The 19833-nt window shown below is 37.1% G+C and overlaps 1 protein-coding gene across 1 annotated transcript in view; it reads right to left on the bottom strand.

Annotated features, from left to right (window-relative positions):
* The window catches only part of LOC126337770 (kinesin-like protein KIF23), a 138927-nt gene that overhangs the window by 60155 nt on the left and 58939 nt on the right, over positions 1-19833 (bottom strand). The window contains exon 11 of the mRNA XM_050001497.1: positions 15586-15690. Coding sequence (XP_049857454.1) covers positions 15586-15690 — 105 coding nt within the window. The remainder of the gene's footprint in view (positions 1-15585; positions 15691-19833) is intronic.

Here is a 19833-nt window from a genome sequence, read left to right as displayed (position 1 = left end):
GGTTGCTAACAGGTCCTGTATTCCACTGTGTCATGCATCTCCTTGTCATATAATGAACCTCTTGACGATTTGGAGGTGTTTTAAGGGGTTGCAGGTATACGAGTCACACATATCAGGGCTGTAAGGAGAATATTACAGGAACTCCCACCAAAATTTTTGAAGGAGATCGAGGGTCTTGGCTGCATGTGGCCTAGCATTGTCCTGGAGAAGCACTAACCCATTTGAAAGCTTGCCACCTGCACTTTTTCTTGATGGCCTGTTTGAGCCTCAGCAACTTGTTGCAATACTGTTCAGCATTTACTGTTGATTCCCACATTATCCAAACAATAAGTAGAGGTCTTTCTTCATCGAAAATTAAAGTGAGCAATACTTTCCTGGTCTTTGGAACAGAGTGGGCTGTTTTTGGACTAGAGCTGCAGGGATGCAGCCAGTCCACATCCTTGGAGGCAAAGTCAAAGTGGTGACACTATTCATCACATCCTCCAATTGGAGGAATAAATAAGTTCCTTGCTCCACATATCTCAACAGATAGGTCAGGCAAACACCCATTCTTGCCATTTTCTGAATCTTCGAAAGATGCCCACTGTGCAGAAACTTTGCACATGGATTATGAGATGCACAGTTCCCTTCCTTATTGACAATTCAACAGCAAAGCCACATGTGGTGTCTAACAGTTCATTCATATGAGCTCCTCCACAGCCAAAATCAGGGCACTGGTAGAGATAATGGGCACCTGACATGTCCTTTATGCTCAAGACATCCCACCTCACAATATTGACACAACTGGAATATTGTACCCTGTGTGAGGCAACTTGTCCATACGCCTTTTTCGTCTTGCAATAAATTTGTGAAGCATGCTCCCTTCTGTGTGTTGGAAGAAATTGAGTAACTGCTCTGTGCTGATTGGGAGGAATCCACCACACAGCAAACTGTGGAAACAACTCTCCACAAATGATTAAATTGCTGCAAGGCCATTAGCTCCACTTGTACAACTGTGAACACTACAATCTAGTCTCTTGGCAAACAGATTCAGTGTCTGCTATTACACAACACCAATGCAGTGAAGGCCTCCTTTTCAACTCAGAATACCTTCTAATAGTTTATTCTGCTCGAACTATGCAATGGACACTCATGGGTTAAAGCACTGCAGGAAAATTAAAGGAACCCAAACCTCTATCAGTACAGACATATGTATGAAACGTAAATAGGGGATATTAATACCACAAGAATGAGGTATATCCAATAGCGAGAAAATAACACTTATGCCCTTACCCTTGGATCCAGAATCTTTTCAGTAGCTTACAGAACTGACCGAATACACAATCTATTCTAGTAGATCATAAAGCTGTACTTCCTTTGCTACTATAGCTTAATTTGAGATTGTGGGGAAAAAATGATGATGGAAGGTACAAAGATGAAAGTCTTTTGTTTATTGCATTAGTTTTCACTTGGTTTCACGTATGTTCAGTTGTAATGCAAAAGGATGAAAGAGGAGTGTGATTATACTCTGCCTTCCCACTTAACTCCATCAGACTTAAAATGCAAGTTTTTGGATTTAAATGTTTAATCTCTGGTTCAGTTTTCTCCGATGAAGCGTTTATCCCTGCAGAATTCAAGATGCCTTTCCTCCATAGTAGTGAGAGCATTATTTAACAAACTAGCATGGTGTAGCACATTAACCATTAATAGAGACAGGAAAATTTCATTTAAAACTATTACCAACACCAGAATCGCAGTTATTAAAGAATGGATTTTGTCTCTGTTGCTACGTAATAAATGTCTTGATGTCGGTGTAACTGATACAAGATGCCAAAATTAGCTAAGCGCAATGTCTCTGGGCTCGCTGTGACATATCCTTCACCAGGTGTATAGCAGTCAATGGATTAAAGTAATAGTTTATTTCCTGTGTTAAATGAATCGAGGTGTTTCATTGAATAGCACTTGAATGCTGTGCTTAATTATTATTATTAATGTGTATTTGTTTAACAAACATACACAAGTATGCATTACAATTTAAATCTACAGTAAGCAAAACATTTCAGCGCTTGTCATAGGGTAAAAGCACGGCAAACTGTGTATTGTTAAGTATAAGATCAGCTTGCGCTGCTTACTAACTTGAAAATATTTAATACTACCCTAACTGTTTGGATATTTTCTCCAAAGTTGTTGTACAGGTTTCTGCATGGAGAGAAAAATCTATGGAACTATGTATTCCATTCCATCGCAATTCATACCACTAAACTTTTTTGGTGACGGTAGCTGTTACACACAAACATTAATATTTTCTCCAAAATTCTTGTGCAATTGATACTGAGAACAAATTCTGTCTATTCATTGTATCAAAACCTCTATTGCAAACACATGTGCTAATGTAATTCATGACTGAAAACATCAAAGCCAGTAATGACTGGTAAGAGGGTACGAAATTTTTAAAAAACTAAAAGGTTATATGCTCCTGATGATAATCCCCCTCCATGCACACACATACTGCAACATCGTAATTTTATGAGAGCATACCCACAGCATTCTGAAACCTGTGGAGTGAAAAGCGTAACAGGAACAAAATAAAGCAGCTCACTTTGCTAATGATGTGGCAGTCTTCAATTAAGAACAGCACTGAGGCTGCAAAAAAGAAAAAATAACTTGATACCTGCTCCCAAGGACTGTGGCACTACTTTCGAAGGTCAACATTCCACTGCACAGGAAAACTAAAATTTTCAACAAAGGACGAACGAATTCACTGACTGATCAGAAAACTTAAGAGTAAAATTAACAGTTTGACCTTCATTCTGTTAAAAGTTAAAACTTAACATCTAATAAAGTAATATATTTTTCTCTCGTACAGTATAAACTTATTTTAAGAACTGGGCAACTAATAATTGTTTCTTTTTATGTATTGGTAATGTTTCACATGTAAAACCAGTGGGGGAGAGAATTGTGCCTTCAATAGAGCAGTAAGCAGGAAAAGGTATTACCCGGCAAGAGCACTGACACAAGATACCATTGCGCTGATAACTGTTTAAGTGGGGAAACAGAAGAAACTTTTTGTTGCAATTAGGCCTACACAGATTCTTGACGCAGCAAACTTGATGCAATGTGCTTGTGCAATTTTGGGGACTCTAGAAATACAATACAGGTGTTATTGGATACAAATATATTTTTGATTAAACCCTCTTAGGTGGTCTTTTCCGGATCCAAGACATATTTGAATTAGAAGATATTTAACCTGAAGAATTCACAGAACTTTGTTGGCATTCAATAAATGATTGTAAGTGCCATAAAGCCCTGTCTTAAGGATGGAATGTGTTTCTGCTTTTAAGTGCAATGTCTCCTTAGCTTTCTTCTTGCAGTAAATGCACACTAAAATAAGAGGACACATTGAGAAATTCCACTAAGTACTCATAACTGAAGCAGCTAACATTGTTTAGCTGCAGGCTACTTGTGCATTGCACGAACAGGCAGCACATATGCCTTAAGTACTTCAATTACCTACATACTACCGAAATATGGTTTCCATTTCAGGTTTAAAAACAAATTCAATATGTTGGCCACATTTTGTACACAGTAATGAATGAAAAGTCAAGAAGCTTGCAATGACACCTTTCACTGCAAACCCTTCGAATTTTATGCAAAGGGTTACTAAATATCAAAGTAGCACAGTTACTAGGACAAATATCAATAAAATAGTCACTTCATCATCAACCTTGATGAATGAAAGGTATTATACAGTGAAGAAAATTAATCAAAACCTTTATTGAAATATAAGATTGAGTACATGTAGCCTTGTTTTATTTACATTCTGTGTTCTTTTTATACAGGGTGATTCACGGAGGTCTACAATTATTTTACTATGTTATTCTACAAGTAGGACTAAAGAAAAAAGTTCTGATAAACAAAGGTCCGCAAGTGTTTCGTAACAGTTACGGCTAACAAAAGATTTTGCCCTAAATTCAGCAACTTCACTTATATGAAGCCACAGCAAAACTACGAGGTTAAAGTAAAGCACGATTTCCTATTATTATTATTATTATTATTATTATTATTATTAGTCGAGAAGCAAAGACTATTATACAAATAAATTTGTTTACTTTCCATTAAGAACATAGAAACTTTTATATCATTGCTGGCACCTGTTAGCGAGTTGCTTCAGTCATTTCCTAACATTGAAACGAGTCAGTTTTCTGCATTATTCATGGAAAGAACATAATAACAACAGTGTATTTAAGAAAAACCACATGTTAATTGTTTTAGTTTGTGAATTATTTATGAAACACGGATGCCTTTCAAATTTATGACAGAGGAATACACTGGAATGGTGTTTTATTTATGGCAAATGTGATGGTAATGCTACAGCTGCAGTTTAATGAATATTGCATAGTTTTCCAGCTCTGACAATTTCAAATGCATGAACCATTAGTGGAGTATTTCAATTGTTACGGGAGACAGGTTCTCTACCTAGCGTTCATAATCAGTACGAGCACTCAATACTTGAAGAAGATGATATTATGGATGCTGTTCAACGTAGCCCTGACACCAGTACACAAATTACCTGTCAACGACGAGGCATTTCACAATCTAAGGTATGGCGTACAAGTACAGTAATCTGCACCCTTATCATAAACCAAAAGTGCATAATTTACATCCGGGAGACCCTGCCCTTCGCTTGGAGTTGTGCAACTGGTAAAATACTAATCAGCAGTAACAAAATACATTTGATGAGGCACATTTTACTCGAGACAGTACAAAAAATTTACGTAACGAGCACATACGGTCTGAAATAAACCCACAAGCAACAGTGCAACTCCGATTTAACACCAATGGGTTTTTATGTGTGAGCGTGGATAAAGACAGTCTATGAGGTCAAAGTCAATACGCATGAGGCATTACTTGCTCGTATTATGAATGCAATAGACAAAATTAAGAACAGCCATGTGAAACAAACAAGCAACAAAGTCTGTTCAAACACGTGCAGCTAAATGCATGAAACTCAGTGGGGACATGTTTGAACCTTTATTATGAATGTATTGTGAAATTGTATGTGCACTGTACAACTTCCTTTACACTGTTTGGGATGCAGGTATATTTCAACATAAGAGAGTGAAAGGCTATTTTCTAACTACAGTGAAATGTTGAGAGATCAATGGAACAATGTCTCTGATGATGACCTACCTAAAAACCATGACACTACTGTCCTCTAGAAAAAAATTTGCAGTGTTTGGCTGAAAATGTATTTACTTACCTTAAAGTCATTTTTCTTTAATCAAGTATAATTTAAATGTTAATCGCTTTTTTCTCCACAAGTTAGGGTAAAGTAAATAAATGGGATGTGTACAGAGTAATAGATATAATGTAAATGAGGTATACAATGGAACTTCAACTTAACATTCTCAGATTGTACATTTTTCGCAATTCTACAACGTAAATTTGTAGCCCCTATGAATAACCATAATACCATTGATAAAAATTCCCTGTTTTTACGTTTCTTTCCAGTAAAGTTTACTTGATTCTATGTTGTTACTTGACATCTCGCTTGACTCCATCCAATTTTCTTCCTACAAGCATTTGATGTGACTCAAAGAGTTGCAAGTGGCACAAAAGACAGATAGTTTGCACTGTGGGTGATGGAATTAAAGAATTATTTTAGGTCATTGCAGAGAAGGGAGAGAGGAAATGCTGACACATCCACGATCGGTGTTGCCAACACAACTTGCAATGTTTAGGTTCACAGCACAACAATGGGTCAAGTATGTTTCACATTACTTTTTCCAGGAACTGACGTACTTGTGACATGGTGGCACTGTGAAGGCAACCAGGAATGAGGCTATCAATTTGTCTATCACTGTAGTGTCAATTTGATGTTTACGGATGTGCTAGTGACAGGAGAATCTCAGTTGTAGCAAGAACTCTTTGGGTAACATTGGTGGTTCCGCAACGTACGAAATATTTGTGACAAGGAAGAATATAAATGTTATTGATTACCATCTTACTTGCAGCAATTTAAACTGTCTTCTTAGGTTCCAGCCTAACCACACACTCTGAAATCACCACATATTCAGAAATAAAGAGCGAAGTATTTGTGATGAGGAACTGCAATGAGGAACAATATGAATTTTACTGCTGCTCATTTGACTCGCATGAATGTAAGCTGTCATCTTGAGTTTCTGTGTAACCACACCCTCAGAAATCACCACACAGTCAGAAATAAACAGGCAAATATTTATTTCATACTTCATTCTCCAATCACACAGAAATGATAAACAGCATCGAATATTACATAACAGATTGTGTCATGATCATATCAAACGCAACAACAACGCTAAGTTGAAAAAAGTATTGGTATGTAGTGAGATGCTAAGCTATAACGTCACTCAGCTAACCACGACATAACCATTACGCTACAGCTTACTCATCTGAATTCTGTACTGTGTATTAGTTATCTCTTTTTGACCTACATTGTTGATGCTTTATTAACTGTCATTAAATGACAGGTGTGTGATGTATTTGTGATATGGTAGTTTCAATGTACTGTTGCTTTGAAATAGCATACTGCACTCATGCATCACACACACTACAAAGGAAATAAATAACTGAAGTTCATACAGGGATCATTCGCAAGTGCTCACAAAAGTTGATAGTCAAAGGCCCATTAGTGACATCACACAGCTAAAAGCTGTGAGAAGTGGTGTCCACACTGCCACTAGAAATATGTTTCTGTTGGAAACATTACTTCCTATAGTGTTTTGCATGTTTCCAACTTTCTTCCTTGTCTGTATTTCTGTCTGGCAACAAATGTTTCCCTGTGTATTCACATTGTCTGCAATGCTATTTGTTTTCGCATTGTGTGCCATGACATGACTAGAGATGAGGAAACTGTAATGTGTGCTGCTGCAATATTAATTCTCAAAGCTACACACAAACAAAATAAATGACATCATTGTTCATTCTTTTTTTATTTATTATGACTTGCAACCTGAAGGTCATAAGCATCTCTCAAGCGCATTTCATAGTTTTGCAGAATCAGGTTGCATTTATCAAAGAATTTCGTGACTGGTTTTAAAAGAACAATATTATTTTGATGGAGTTTGTATAGTAGTTAGTTGGTAATGGGTAATAAAATTGGATTAGTATTTGTATGAAATCTATTTGTTGGTTTGCATGCAGTTGTCTGTAGAGGAAAAACATGCCACAGAAAATCTGGTGGCTAACACTTGCTACAAATGAGAACTGAATGTGGAAGAGCGTTTTAGTTTCCACAATTTCACTTGGATATCTCTGGAGAAAAGATAGCCACGTGTATGAATATCAAGAGCTCGGACGGAAACCCAGTTCTAAGCAGAGAAGGGAAAGCAGAAAGGTGGAAGGAGTATATAGAGGGTCTATGCAAGGGCGATGTACTTGAGGACAATTTATAGAAATAGAAGAGGATGTAGATGAAGATGAAATGGGAGATAATATACTGCGTGAAGAGTTTGACACAGCACTGAAAGACCTGAGCCGAAACAAGGCTCCCGGAGTAGACAACATTCCATTGGAACTACTGACAAAACTCTACCATCTGGTGAACAAGATGTATGAGACAGGCGAAATACCCTCAGAATTCAAGAAGAATGTAATAAGTCCAATCTCAAAGAAAGCAGGTGTTGACAGATGTGAAAATTACCAAACTATCAGTTTAATAAGTCACAGCTGCAAAATACTAAAACAAATTCTTTAGAGACTAATGGAAAAACTGGTAGAAGCTGACCTCTGGGAAGATCAGTTTGGACTCTGTTGAAATGTTGGAACATGCAAGGCACTATTGACCCTACGACTTATCTTAGAAGATAGACTAAGGAAAGACAAACCTACGTTTCTAGCATTTGTAGACTTAGAGATTGTCGACTGGAATACTCTCTTTCAAATTTTGATTGTCACAGGAGTGAAGTACAGGGAGAAAAAGGCTATTTACAATTTTTACAGAAACCAGATGGCAGTTAGAGTCGAGGACCGTGAAAGGGAAGCAATGGTTGGGAAGAGAGTGAGACAGGACTGTAGCCTATTCCCAAAATTATTTAATCTGTATATTGAGTAAGCAGTAAAGGAAACAAAAGAAAAATTTGGAGTAGGAATTAAAATCCATAGAGAAGAAATAAAAACTGAGGTTTTCTGCCAGAGACAGCTAAGTATCTGGAAGATCAATTGAACAGAATTGACATTATCTTGAAAGGTGGGTATAAGATGAACACCAACAAAAGCAAAACGAGGATAATGGAATGTTGTAGAATTAAATCAGGTGATGTTGAGAGAATTAGTTTAGGAAATGAGATACTTATGGTAGTAGACGAGTTTTGCTATCTGGGGAGCAAAATAACATGGTGATCAAAGTAGAGAGGATATAAAATGTAGACTGGCTATGGCAAGGTAAGTGTTTCTGAGGGAGAGAAATTTGTTAACATGGAGTATAGATTTAAGTGTTAGGAAGTCTTTTGTGAAAGTATTTGTATGGAGTGTGGCCACGTGTGGAAGTGAAACACTGCCAGTAAAAAGTTTAAAAAAGAAGAAAATAGAAGCTTTCAAAATGCAGTACTATAGAAGAATGCTGAAGATTAGGAGGGTAGATCACGTAACTAATGGGGAGGTACTCAATATAATTGGGGAGAAGGGAAATTTGTGGCACAACTTGACTAGAAGAATGGATCAGTTGGTAGGACATGTTCTAAGGCATCAAGGGATCACCAATTTAGTATCAGAGAGCAGCGTGGAGGGTAAAAATCGTAGAGGGAGGCCAAGAGAAGAATGCACTAAGCAGATTTAGAAAGATGTAGATTGCAGTAGGTACTGGGAGATGAAGCTTGCACAGGATAGAGTAGCCTGGAGAGCTGCATCAAACCAGTCTCTGGACTGAAAGCAGCAGCAGCAGCAGCAGCAGCAGAACAGTGTCTTTCATATTTGTACGACACACTTCAAAAATTAGAGTATTTAAGATTGTGACAATCTTAAGAGCAAAATACATATCAACAGCATGCCTTAAGACATGAGCATCACAATTTTGAAGTGAAGTATTGGAAGACAAAACACCTTACAGCAAATTACAATCAAAAGGGATCATGTAAGCATTTTTATTCAAGATGGTAATACAAATAATGTTAATCCAAAATTAATATTTCCGTGTTGCAGTTACATAGTCCTGTACTAAGAACACAGTATGACAAAATATTCAATACTGATGTTTTCCTTCCAGGATATAATTTACAGGTTTTGCATAAAATTATAATTTAAAACCCTGAACAATATCACTCCACAATTATACCATGTGACCATATCAAATGAAAAAATAAGAAAGTACTTCTATGATTTTTGTACCTGTATTTTGTCCTTTGTACGTATAAAAATGGAGATTTACCATATTTACCTGATAAGATGATGCTTTTTCCCGATACAGGGTTAGCTTACATTTGCAGATAAAGCTTTGATTGATGAGGTCAATGAGTAATAGTAGTAGCAGCAGCAGCAGTAGTAGTGGAGGAGGAGGAGGAGGAGAAGTAGTAGCAGTATATTTGCAGATGAAGCTTTGGTGGTTGAGGTCATATGCAAAATTAATTCGATAATTTCTGAAGTTTAGGTGGCATACAGCTGCACATGGCTGAATGTGGGGAAGGTAGTGCAAGCAGGCAGCAAATTTTGCTCATGCATTCCGTGTACCTTGTTTACTGAATGTGTACCATGTTTAAGTTTGAAGTGGAATTCACCTGAATGTGTCGTTGAAACAGGAAACGACTGACAATGAGAAAGTTCAATGTATTTCAATAGGAGACTAATCCTAAGATATGTTCACTGTGAAGACTCAAAACATGGCAGAATAAATGAAACACTTAAGTTCAGCAATGGTATGAAGCAATTATTTCACAGCCGGACTGATGAGTTTAAAGGTTTGGCAACAAATGATGCAACACTGATAGCCCGAAGTTATCAGATTTCTGCTAATTCAGAAAGAAGGAGCAGACAGAAGAACATAAAGTTGTTATTCAGTTTGCGTACCTTATTTATCCATATGCAAGTTGGTCCAAGAATGTGTCTGTGGCTTACATTCAAGACCAAAACCTAAGGAAGTTCTGAATAATGCCACTAGAAGCCACCTTAAGTACTTATTTTGCCACAACAGCCTTTTTTTTTAGAGTTTTGGGTATTGAATGTTAATTATTTTTATCACGAGGAAATACAAATTTATTTTTGTTCATCTTTGAATTTAGCAGTTTTTCAAATATTCATAGTAATAAACACAAATCTCTCTTCTCATCAAAATGGACTTTATGGAACTTGCAGAAGTTGGCAAGCATGATAAATACAATTTTACATTATGACAGCTCCAGCTCCGTTCAAAAGCTCTCAGCACACATCAATGTACATCAAGCCATTTCTCAATGCTGCCAGTATTCTTGATGTAACAAAAAGGGTTTCACTCCTTAATTTCATATTCACGAACACAAATAAGACCCACATTTGAACGTCAGCATTTTTATATACAAACTTTTATGAACCCGTGTTATTTCCATGAGAGATTTCCACATCTCTTCATTTTTGTTTCTTCCACTGGCCCCTAGGCAAATAAGAGCAGTACTCCTTACGTTTGCAGACAGCACATTCGGATTTCACCCTTTGTTTCAGTCCACTTCAGTACTTTTGTGAAATAACACGTTTTAGTCTACCATAAGAAGTATGTTCACTACCCACGAAGTTGGAAACAGAAGTGATTTCTCTTGTCACGAAATCATCAAATCGTGCTGCAGGTCAGTGACACAGGACCAACGAGAGTAATGCGAGACAGTGAAGGCAGCAAAAGGAACAACTTTCAGCTTGTTCCAGCAATAGAAAAACATTACTGGGCCAAAATGTGGCTGCTATCGTATGCTAGAAGATGTACTGAATGATTTCATTAGGGAGAAGTGCTTACCCATGAGTGCAGAAATCATCTAAGTTAAAGCAAACAAAAGCAAACTAGGCAGAAAAATATCATGAATTTCAGAGGAAGCCACAGTTGGGTTGCCCATTTCATGAAACATTCGACAAGATTTTCCCTGTAGTTTTTTGCCAGTTTCTGTGCAATTGAAGAGCACCTACTAAGAGAAAACCCCAATTTCCACATTTAATAATAAGGTGGCACACAGAAAATAATAATGATCTTGGTCAGTGCATAATCTGAATGAAACTCCTGTGTATTTTGATATGCCAACAAATAATGTTGTAAAGCAAAGGGGAACAAAGATGTCTAGATACTGTCCACAGATGGTGAAAAGCAGTGCATGTCTGTCATGCTTGCTTGTGCCACCAATGGCAATGAACTGCCACCTTTCATTGTTTTTAAATGAAAGATGTTACCCAAGCCCAAAGTATTTTCAAAAAGCGTTATTGTACATGCTAACAAAATTGGCTGGTTCACAGAGGACATGGTATTGTACTTGTACTAGATTCATACATACATCTCTGGCCATAAACAGAAAGTTAGTAGAGGGTAAAACTGATTTCGCTGAAATTCCAGGATGGATGACATCGATTCTACAGCCATTAGATGTTTGTTTAAACAAACCTCCTTAAGAACAAACTTAAAATGTGTACACACGATGGCTAATGAAGCATGATAGGCAATTAATGCCTACAGAACCTGTAGAGCATACAAGTTTGTCTCAACTCTGGAAATATATCCAGAATGAAACTGTCTATCACACATTTAAAAAATGCTGTTTCTAACACACTTTATGGCACAGAGGAGGATGATCTCTACAAGAGCATAGTGACAAGGAATCTAGAGACGATGACTCAGAATCATAAGATATATTATGAAGAATATGCTTACGATAGTAAAATATTTCCATTTTGTACTTCCAGTTTTTACTTCTAGGTCAGTTTTCATTTAGATATGTGACTGTATCCAGCCAGTCAGTGAGCCTATGATATAACAAATGAGAAAGACATGGTGTGTGTTCATTATGTGCGTTTGTATGTAATAGTTATTTATGTATTTTTGTTCTTTCTTTTCCACATTATAAGCGCTTCTCTGTAGCGAGACTCTCCTTTGACATTGTTCACAGCCCACCTGTGTCTAGTTCCTATTATGGCTATCTCTATTCTAGACAGCCATGCGCTAATGTGTTTGTCGAACAACAGTGATCGATGTAGGAGATGCTGCAGGAGAAGATTTTCCGCAGTGGTCAATACTTACAGTTCCACTTTGTATTCATCCCTTGTGGTGGAAATGGTTCTGTTTAGAATGTCTACTTAAGTACTCTGATTACCCTCTACCAGATATGCTCCAAATCAGTGTCTTGACTATGCAGATTGGTCTTTTGCTAAATTTAAGTCATTTAAATCACATTCGATACTGTGTCGTTTCATTGAATGGGAAAACTATATATAAAAGAAAAACTTTAGATGAAATTCATGTGATATGGAAAGCCTGCTGTACAACTAACAGGAGTTGCAGTGCAGCCTGTAAAAGTGTTAGTGGCCCCAGCTGCCCTGTTCAACTCTGAATATTTGTGAATTCTCACTGCTGTCAGCGTCTGCAGGGTAACAGTAATTTTAAGTAACCAACAGACTAAATTTAATTCCACACAAATTACAACAAATAAGTACTATTCTCAGTAAATCCATGGAAAGTGGGTCAACTTTGTACTTTACCCACCACATGATGAGCCACATCCGTTATGATTTTTAAGTGCAGCTCTAAATAAGGGTTTTTTTTCTGCTCCACTGATGACAACGATAAGGGTGGCATTTACATCACTATGCAGTGCACCATAAGCTCTGAAACTTCCTGTGGTGTTTCACAAAAACTACTTGCGTATCAGTGTCATTTAATTTGAGAAAACACTGCATCTGTTTAGAAATACAGAGCACTATTTATTTATTTTAATTTTTTTAAAGGCAAATCTGAAGGCATTTTATACCATTTGGGCCTTAGCACCTGGAAGCAATGGCTGTGTTTGCTTGAATGTGTGCATTTTCTACCTGTGAACAATGACTTCATCCAAAAGCTTAAATATTTCTAGTACTCTTTTTCATTATTTCTATGTGGCGAGTTACAATACATTCTTTCCATTCTATTGTTCGTACCAGTAAAATGGTTTATGAATTTCTTTATTCAGAGTATGTTAAGAATCAGATTTGCGCGAGGGAGAAGGAAGAACATATTCATGGTATCCTTACAGTCCCGTAAATACAGTATTTTACAATATTAATAATGGGGTGAAGACTAGAAACTGTTCTGCATGAAAGATATGGAGGCAATAAACTAAAAATAACCCACACACCCACCCACACACACACCCACACACACACACCCACACACGTACGTTCACAAAAACCAATATTCTCAAGCCACACACTAAGAAGGCAAATAAAATTCTGTAATGGTTAACAACAGCTGCTACAACAGCAGCAACCCGTTCCTCTTTACAATAATTATACCTGAACAAAAATTTCATTAGCTTCTTAACACAACAAGTAGAGGAGAAGACAACAGTAGTAACATCAAGCATGACACTGACTTGACTTGATCACGAGAGAGTATCTAACATTTGGTCTCAATATCATTATCATCATCACAGTAGCATAACTAAAACCAAAGGTTGACGCGGGATTCCAACTTCTTTGGTATCTTTTTAATAATTTCTCAGGTAAGAGACATTCACTATAAAACTTTTATTTCTGGCATACAGAAAATCGGTATAATATGAAGTTTCCGCAAAAGAGAATGGTTATCTCTAAAGTAATTAAAAAGTTCTTGAAGGGTTAGATCATCCGAAACTTCAAACCAATCTCACAGGCTCCATTATCACAATATTTTATTTTTTGCACTGCAATTTGATCTGAAAATGCAAAGAGAGGTGAAGGCAAATTAAAAACTCCATTCTTGAATAGTACGAGACAAATTAAACCGGCAACAACTGAAGTAGTTGAGCTAGTAGGGAGAATTTTCTTGCCCGTTATGAACTTGCTTTAACAGCAATCACGTAAAATTTTGAAGGTTCGAAACTGCCACAATGAAGTCCACTTCGAAATTAGTGTAATATTTTTCAAATTATAGTGATTTTATATTAAGTTCTTTGAGGTTCTCCTAAGCTGGCAATGTTTTCATTGGGAAACTAACTTTATCATGATCTACAGCCAATTACTGCAATTCTCTGCTGATAGAATTGAGAATCAAACAGGAACAAATTTGAGGATCTCTACTGTCTCCACAATCTGTTTTGAGATATACCATATAGTTCAACTTTCAGTTCAGCAGCAACAATATAACCCAAATGCAATGTATCAACACAAAATTCTAACAGTTCCTAAAGACGTCCAGACCAGAATGACTCTAGAAACAAACTAATGAAGTTTAAATCAGCTAGTAGCTGACATATGAATATTTTATTGCTTCTGCGCTAACAGAATCTGGCACATCTTCAAAACTAAAAGCGTACAGATGAACATCTTATTTTACATACTACAATACCTCTAATGGCTGAACATCTGGTAATTGCTGTGTCTTTTCAGCAAATTATGGATCCTCCAAATATTTTGCAGCATAAGGCATAAATAATGCATCAGCCCATTGTAATATGCTCAACTGCATTTGGAAAATTCTGTAGAGCACATATTGGGATGCTCTTTTCTGTAGAATTTCAAGACGGATTCTGCTGGAAATAGCACAAACAATATTTTTTGTGCCAAATTCAAGAAGAGCTTTCAGTAGGGAACAATGGTGCCCTACATAAAATTGACACCGGTGGTATACAGAGCATTTGCAATACTGTCTAATTCTCCAAAACAATTTTCCAATTTTTTTTTTCATTCCAGGGCCAGCCCTTGTGTCTTAAGTAATTATATTTTGAAGACACAGTCATTGACTTTATACCATTGGTAGCTACTGTCCATAGGGGTTTTTAAACATCTGTAGACCGGAACAATATCTATTCACATGATTTTGTCAATGAAGTCCATCTTAAATGTCAACACCTAACATTGCAAAGTTTTAAGGAGCTCTGGATGCTATTGCTCCAGTCTATAAACATTCTGGGAAATCTTTCCCGAACATTGCTATCTGTTAATTAGGTCAACTGCCCAATGGAGCATAGCATTCTTCAGTCATCTAAAACAAATGAAGAGGTAAACACAGAACTTTAAAATATAGCCACTATAAAAATGGATTAAATTTTCCAAGACTGTTTTCATAACTTACTGTGCATCAATGCTTCCTACAGCTGCATCAACTAGAGGCAAATCTGACTTGTACATTTTTTGAAAATAGGAAAAGAATGTCAACTTGCAGCTCAATGTCAATTGCATCACCTTTCCTTATTCTATCTGCCAGTTTCAAAACTCATCAAAATCTCCAAGTCCCAAGCTAAGGGGAACATTTTGCATTGTTTAACAAATTTGTGGGAGGCCAAGAATGCCAAATGTATCTGCACTGTAGTCCATGAATGGACTAAGATTCATTCATGATGATACAGTTTTCACAAACCATTTGTTTTACCTAATTTAAGTCACTGGAAAATTTCCAGCAAGAATAATACAGAAACAGAGGAAACATGCTTCAAAGTAATTAGAATAAATGCTTACCTCTTGTTTTAACATGTTAATTGTCAGTTCCTTTTCATCCAGATTCTTCTGCATGGTTGCCATGTGAGACTCCATAGTCGTTAATTTTGTTTCTAACACAGACATCTGAAAAACATTTCCTCAAATGAACAATATGAAAGAACAGCAATTTAAATCCACTGCTATTTCTACACTTGAAAAAGTAAAGCTTAAATACTCGCAGCAGAGTGGAGGGATGGGCTGAGCATGCACGTTTTGTACTATAAAATAATTTAGAGAACTGCACAAGAATTAACATCTCATTTATATGCCAATCTACTATTCAGTGCCTGCACTTTACATCGGCAGCTTGAATAGCCACCTGAAGTGCATAGTTATTGGTCACACTGGTCGTTTATGACAGCATGGAGCAAGTCTATGGGCTGATCAAAATACATAAACCTATTTGGAGTGGTGCAAACTTTGAGACATAGTTCCTTCTGTAACACATTCATCCACAAAAACTAGCAGACTACTAATGGATAGAAGGTGATGTAAACAGTCCTCCTGAGTACAATGAATTCACCATTTTCTGGCACTAAGACTGTAGGAGGTTTTGGTCTCAGAGTGGTAAAAGGTGTAGCCTTGTTACTTCTAAGGACATGGAATTTTTTGTAAACAACAAGACACCACTGATTTTCATAACAATGGTTTTTGTGAAATCTCATGACATTTGATATTTCTCTAATTCTCATGGAAAATGTTTAACATATGAAAGCCTTAGTTTACTCACATTGGTAACAAACTTATTCAATGTTGAAAATGTTCTCATGGCGAGGTTAATGTGTAACCTTAAATGGATTGTTTCTTTGCTTAGTATAAAATTAATGCCCTAGAACTGCCATCAGATGAAAACATGCTCTTTCAAACAAATTAATCCAGTAAAATGGCACCTGCTTGGTTTGCATCCATCAACCAATTATAGTACAGGATGGGTGAAATATCAGTAACATCACTGAGTTCACATGCAATGGAGAGAAGAATTTACATTACACAGCACATGAAACATATCTTTTATGGAATCATGTTCATTGGCTTCATCAGCTCAACCAAATTCTGACCTTACTTAGACAACAGGCTGTGTCATGAATCACATTATGCCACTTGTCTGAAGCTGCAACTGATAGCTGAAAGCAAATAGCAAACACAGCAGACTAAGTTGTTTTTCACATTTTTGAAGCTTAAACTCTTTCACTAGCATTGGGATGTATGTTTTCTATGATAGATCATCACGCTACCAGTGGGAATTTGTTGCATGTTATTGCTATGTATCTATGCCCTGTTAGCAAGAAGCAGCCTGCTCAAGGTTAGCAGAATTCTTGTAATATCAACTTGTGCTTATAGATGTGCTATTTCATTGTTAACACTGCTCCACTTCACTCCATACTGTCAGATGGAGTTAGTTCGTGCCTGCAGATAGGCAAATCCAATGAACAGATTTGGAATACGAGCTACTGTCATAACTTCCTGGACAATACAAGGATTTGTGCACACATGTTGATGTTTGCCATATTTACTGCCTGTAACATGGGCTAACTTTGAGAATGCTCTATTCACAGGTGTGTGTTTTTACTCTATGGTTGTTTTTGTGCAATATTCTGAAACCTGGTGATACTTACAAATAACCCTGTGTGTCCAACCGCCTTCTGTGTTCGAAAGGTGGGAAATATTTTTCCTACTGTTACCTGTCATTACAATATTAATTACACCACATTCACAATGCCTTTCACTAAAAAAGGTTGAGGAAAGGATTAAGTGTTGTAGTTGATGGTTTTTGTACTGATACTTGTGCAATATACAATGTAACTGATGCACTGCATTAAAATTCTACCTCAAATGTCTTTCACACAATTTGATATGATAAAGTATTGGCAAACGTGACGCATGAAAATGAAGAGTTTGAAGATGGCTTCATTATCACGGAAAAATTAAGTTGTTACGAAACTACCAAGCTTCTGAGAAAATGTTAAGAGAAAACACTCAATAGAGATGAAGGAAATGCTGAAACAATTGGCAGCATCTCTTATAGCCACTGAACCATGCAAAGTCTGTTCCCAAAGATTTTGTTTCAGTCTTTGAACCATTACTTCTACTACTGCTGACACGGCAAAGAGTCCTATGTATATCTGGAACTGCTGTTCTCAGCCATGTTAATATTCTGAAGGTATATAGATCCCTTCACAATTTAGCAGAAAAACAACTTTCCACAAACGTCTGCTATTATGCTGAAGGCAGTGTGTTTGATTTTCAAACACAGACCCCAAGCAACTGATTTCCCACTATGGTAGGGAGCAGAAAGACTGGCAACTGGAAGGGTAAGTGTAGAAGGCACCCCCTCTACCTTTTCTGTGCACTTCACCCCAATCAAATCCTCACCACAAAGTCGCCACAAGTCAGAATTCTGAAGCCTTCAGTCCATGCGTGTTGAGCCAAACACAATAAACTACACCATCAGACAAGTTCTGTGATACGGTGTCCAAACATGGCACCTAGCAAATTCCAATAACTATTTCAGAATCAGAAGGAGACCATGACTTATTTTACACAATTTATTATGACTGAATACATACATAAAAAAGCTTTGAAAATATTTTGGCAAAACAGTAGCCTCTCCACTTCATTCTCACATGTTTGAAAAACATGTTACAACCAGACAGTACTAGTGCTCACCTGTTAAATAGAAAAGCAATTTTGGTTTTTATTAACAGAACATTTAAGCATTCCTTTACAGTGCACATTAGCTTAGACATTTGTATGAAGCAGAAAACTGGTTTCTGTATGGTAGCTCTTCTGCCACTTATTGATAATCTTTTGGGAGGCAGAGAGGGTAGGGTAAACTACAGCAAAAGGGAGCAGAGAGAGGGAACAGTGCTCACAGCTTTGGGGGAGAGAAGGAACAACATACATTTAACGCAACAGAGTGCTGTTTCGTTGTCCCATTCAGAAGACACAATCTGAGGAGTCATTTGAAGCAATGATAAGGTTTTAACACACTTTTCTCAGATTCCTTCCTTCAGAAAGTAATTTTCTTGCTCATTTTCAGTGTGGCATATGCACTTTATGTGGTCTTCTCAAATGACATCACTTGCTTCCTCGAGTAAATGTGTACTTTCATTCTGAATGTGCAGTTTCTGGATGCGACCCTTCCTTTCACTAGGGCCTATACATCTTCTAGGGGCTTCTACTGACAGTAGTGAGCTGGCACTCAACATTGTGGCCAATTTCTGCTGCTAAGCTGGCAATTTCATATTGATTATAAAGGTGCTCGCAGTATCAGAATTCCTTCAACATCTCTGCTTTTGTATAGTGGTCTGAAATCTGAATACTATCCCCTCCTAGCCAGTAACTGGTTTTATTCAAGACAATCACAAAATCCCTTTCCAAATCATGAAGTAGGTCTAAAACCTACTGTTTAAAAACGTCACTATTTCTTAATTATGACAGAATTTGCAAGACATAAATACTAGCTTTGCACTTTTGATAAAGCCATATTCAGATTCCACATAACAGACAATAGGTCTCTTTCCTTTGCAAGTCTATACTTTCAACTTGCCACACCTTTAAAATCCTTACACGGGCTTTCTGGCACAATTTTGTACGACCTAGGTCTCCGCGGTAAAAAGGGTGACAACTTACTTGTGCATTTTTCACAGAAAAGTAGCTCCAGCTGCTACACTTATCTCTTCATAAGAATGCGTCTTCCACTGCTAGCTGTTGTCTTGTACGATACTAGCCACTGTCATAAAATTCTAATACAGTGCAATGAAAAATGAATTTCTAGACACTGTCCAAATCAATGGCAATTCTTCCACTCATCTCTTTTCTTGGAGACAAACATATCCTGACCACAGGTTTCCATTGCTTGTGCTTCTGCAGATATTCTCTGTACAGTTTGTAGGGAAAAACCACATGCCTTTGCAGTTGCAATCTGTGGTGCTGAAGGTTTCATTTCTTATGGCACCGTCTTTAATGTTGCAAAGAAATTGATGTCTCTTTGAACTCTGACATCTTAACCAGCAAACAAAAATATCAGTACGACCCAAAGAAAATCACTGTCCTCTTCACAAACACTTCCATGCAGTGCAAACATAAGCAAATTCTGGACAAGCTGCAGCACCAGCAGCATGAACAAAGTGTAATATCGTCACAAGACCTGTCAACTATGTGTTCATTTGGTAGCTGTTGCTTCTTACAATGCTATGTGGATGTCACCTGTTGACAGAAATGACA

Source organism: Schistocerca gregaria, chromosome 1 (assembly GCF_023897955.1).
Source record: "Schistocerca gregaria isolate iqSchGreg1 chromosome 1, iqSchGreg1.2, whole genome shotgun sequence".
In the NCBI taxonomy this organism is placed as follows: Eukaryota; Metazoa; Arthropoda; class Insecta; order Orthoptera; family Acrididae; genus Schistocerca; species Schistocerca gregaria.
The sequence above is the reverse complement of the archived record's forward strand: the minus strand, read 5'-3'. Positions and strand labels throughout refer to the sequence as shown.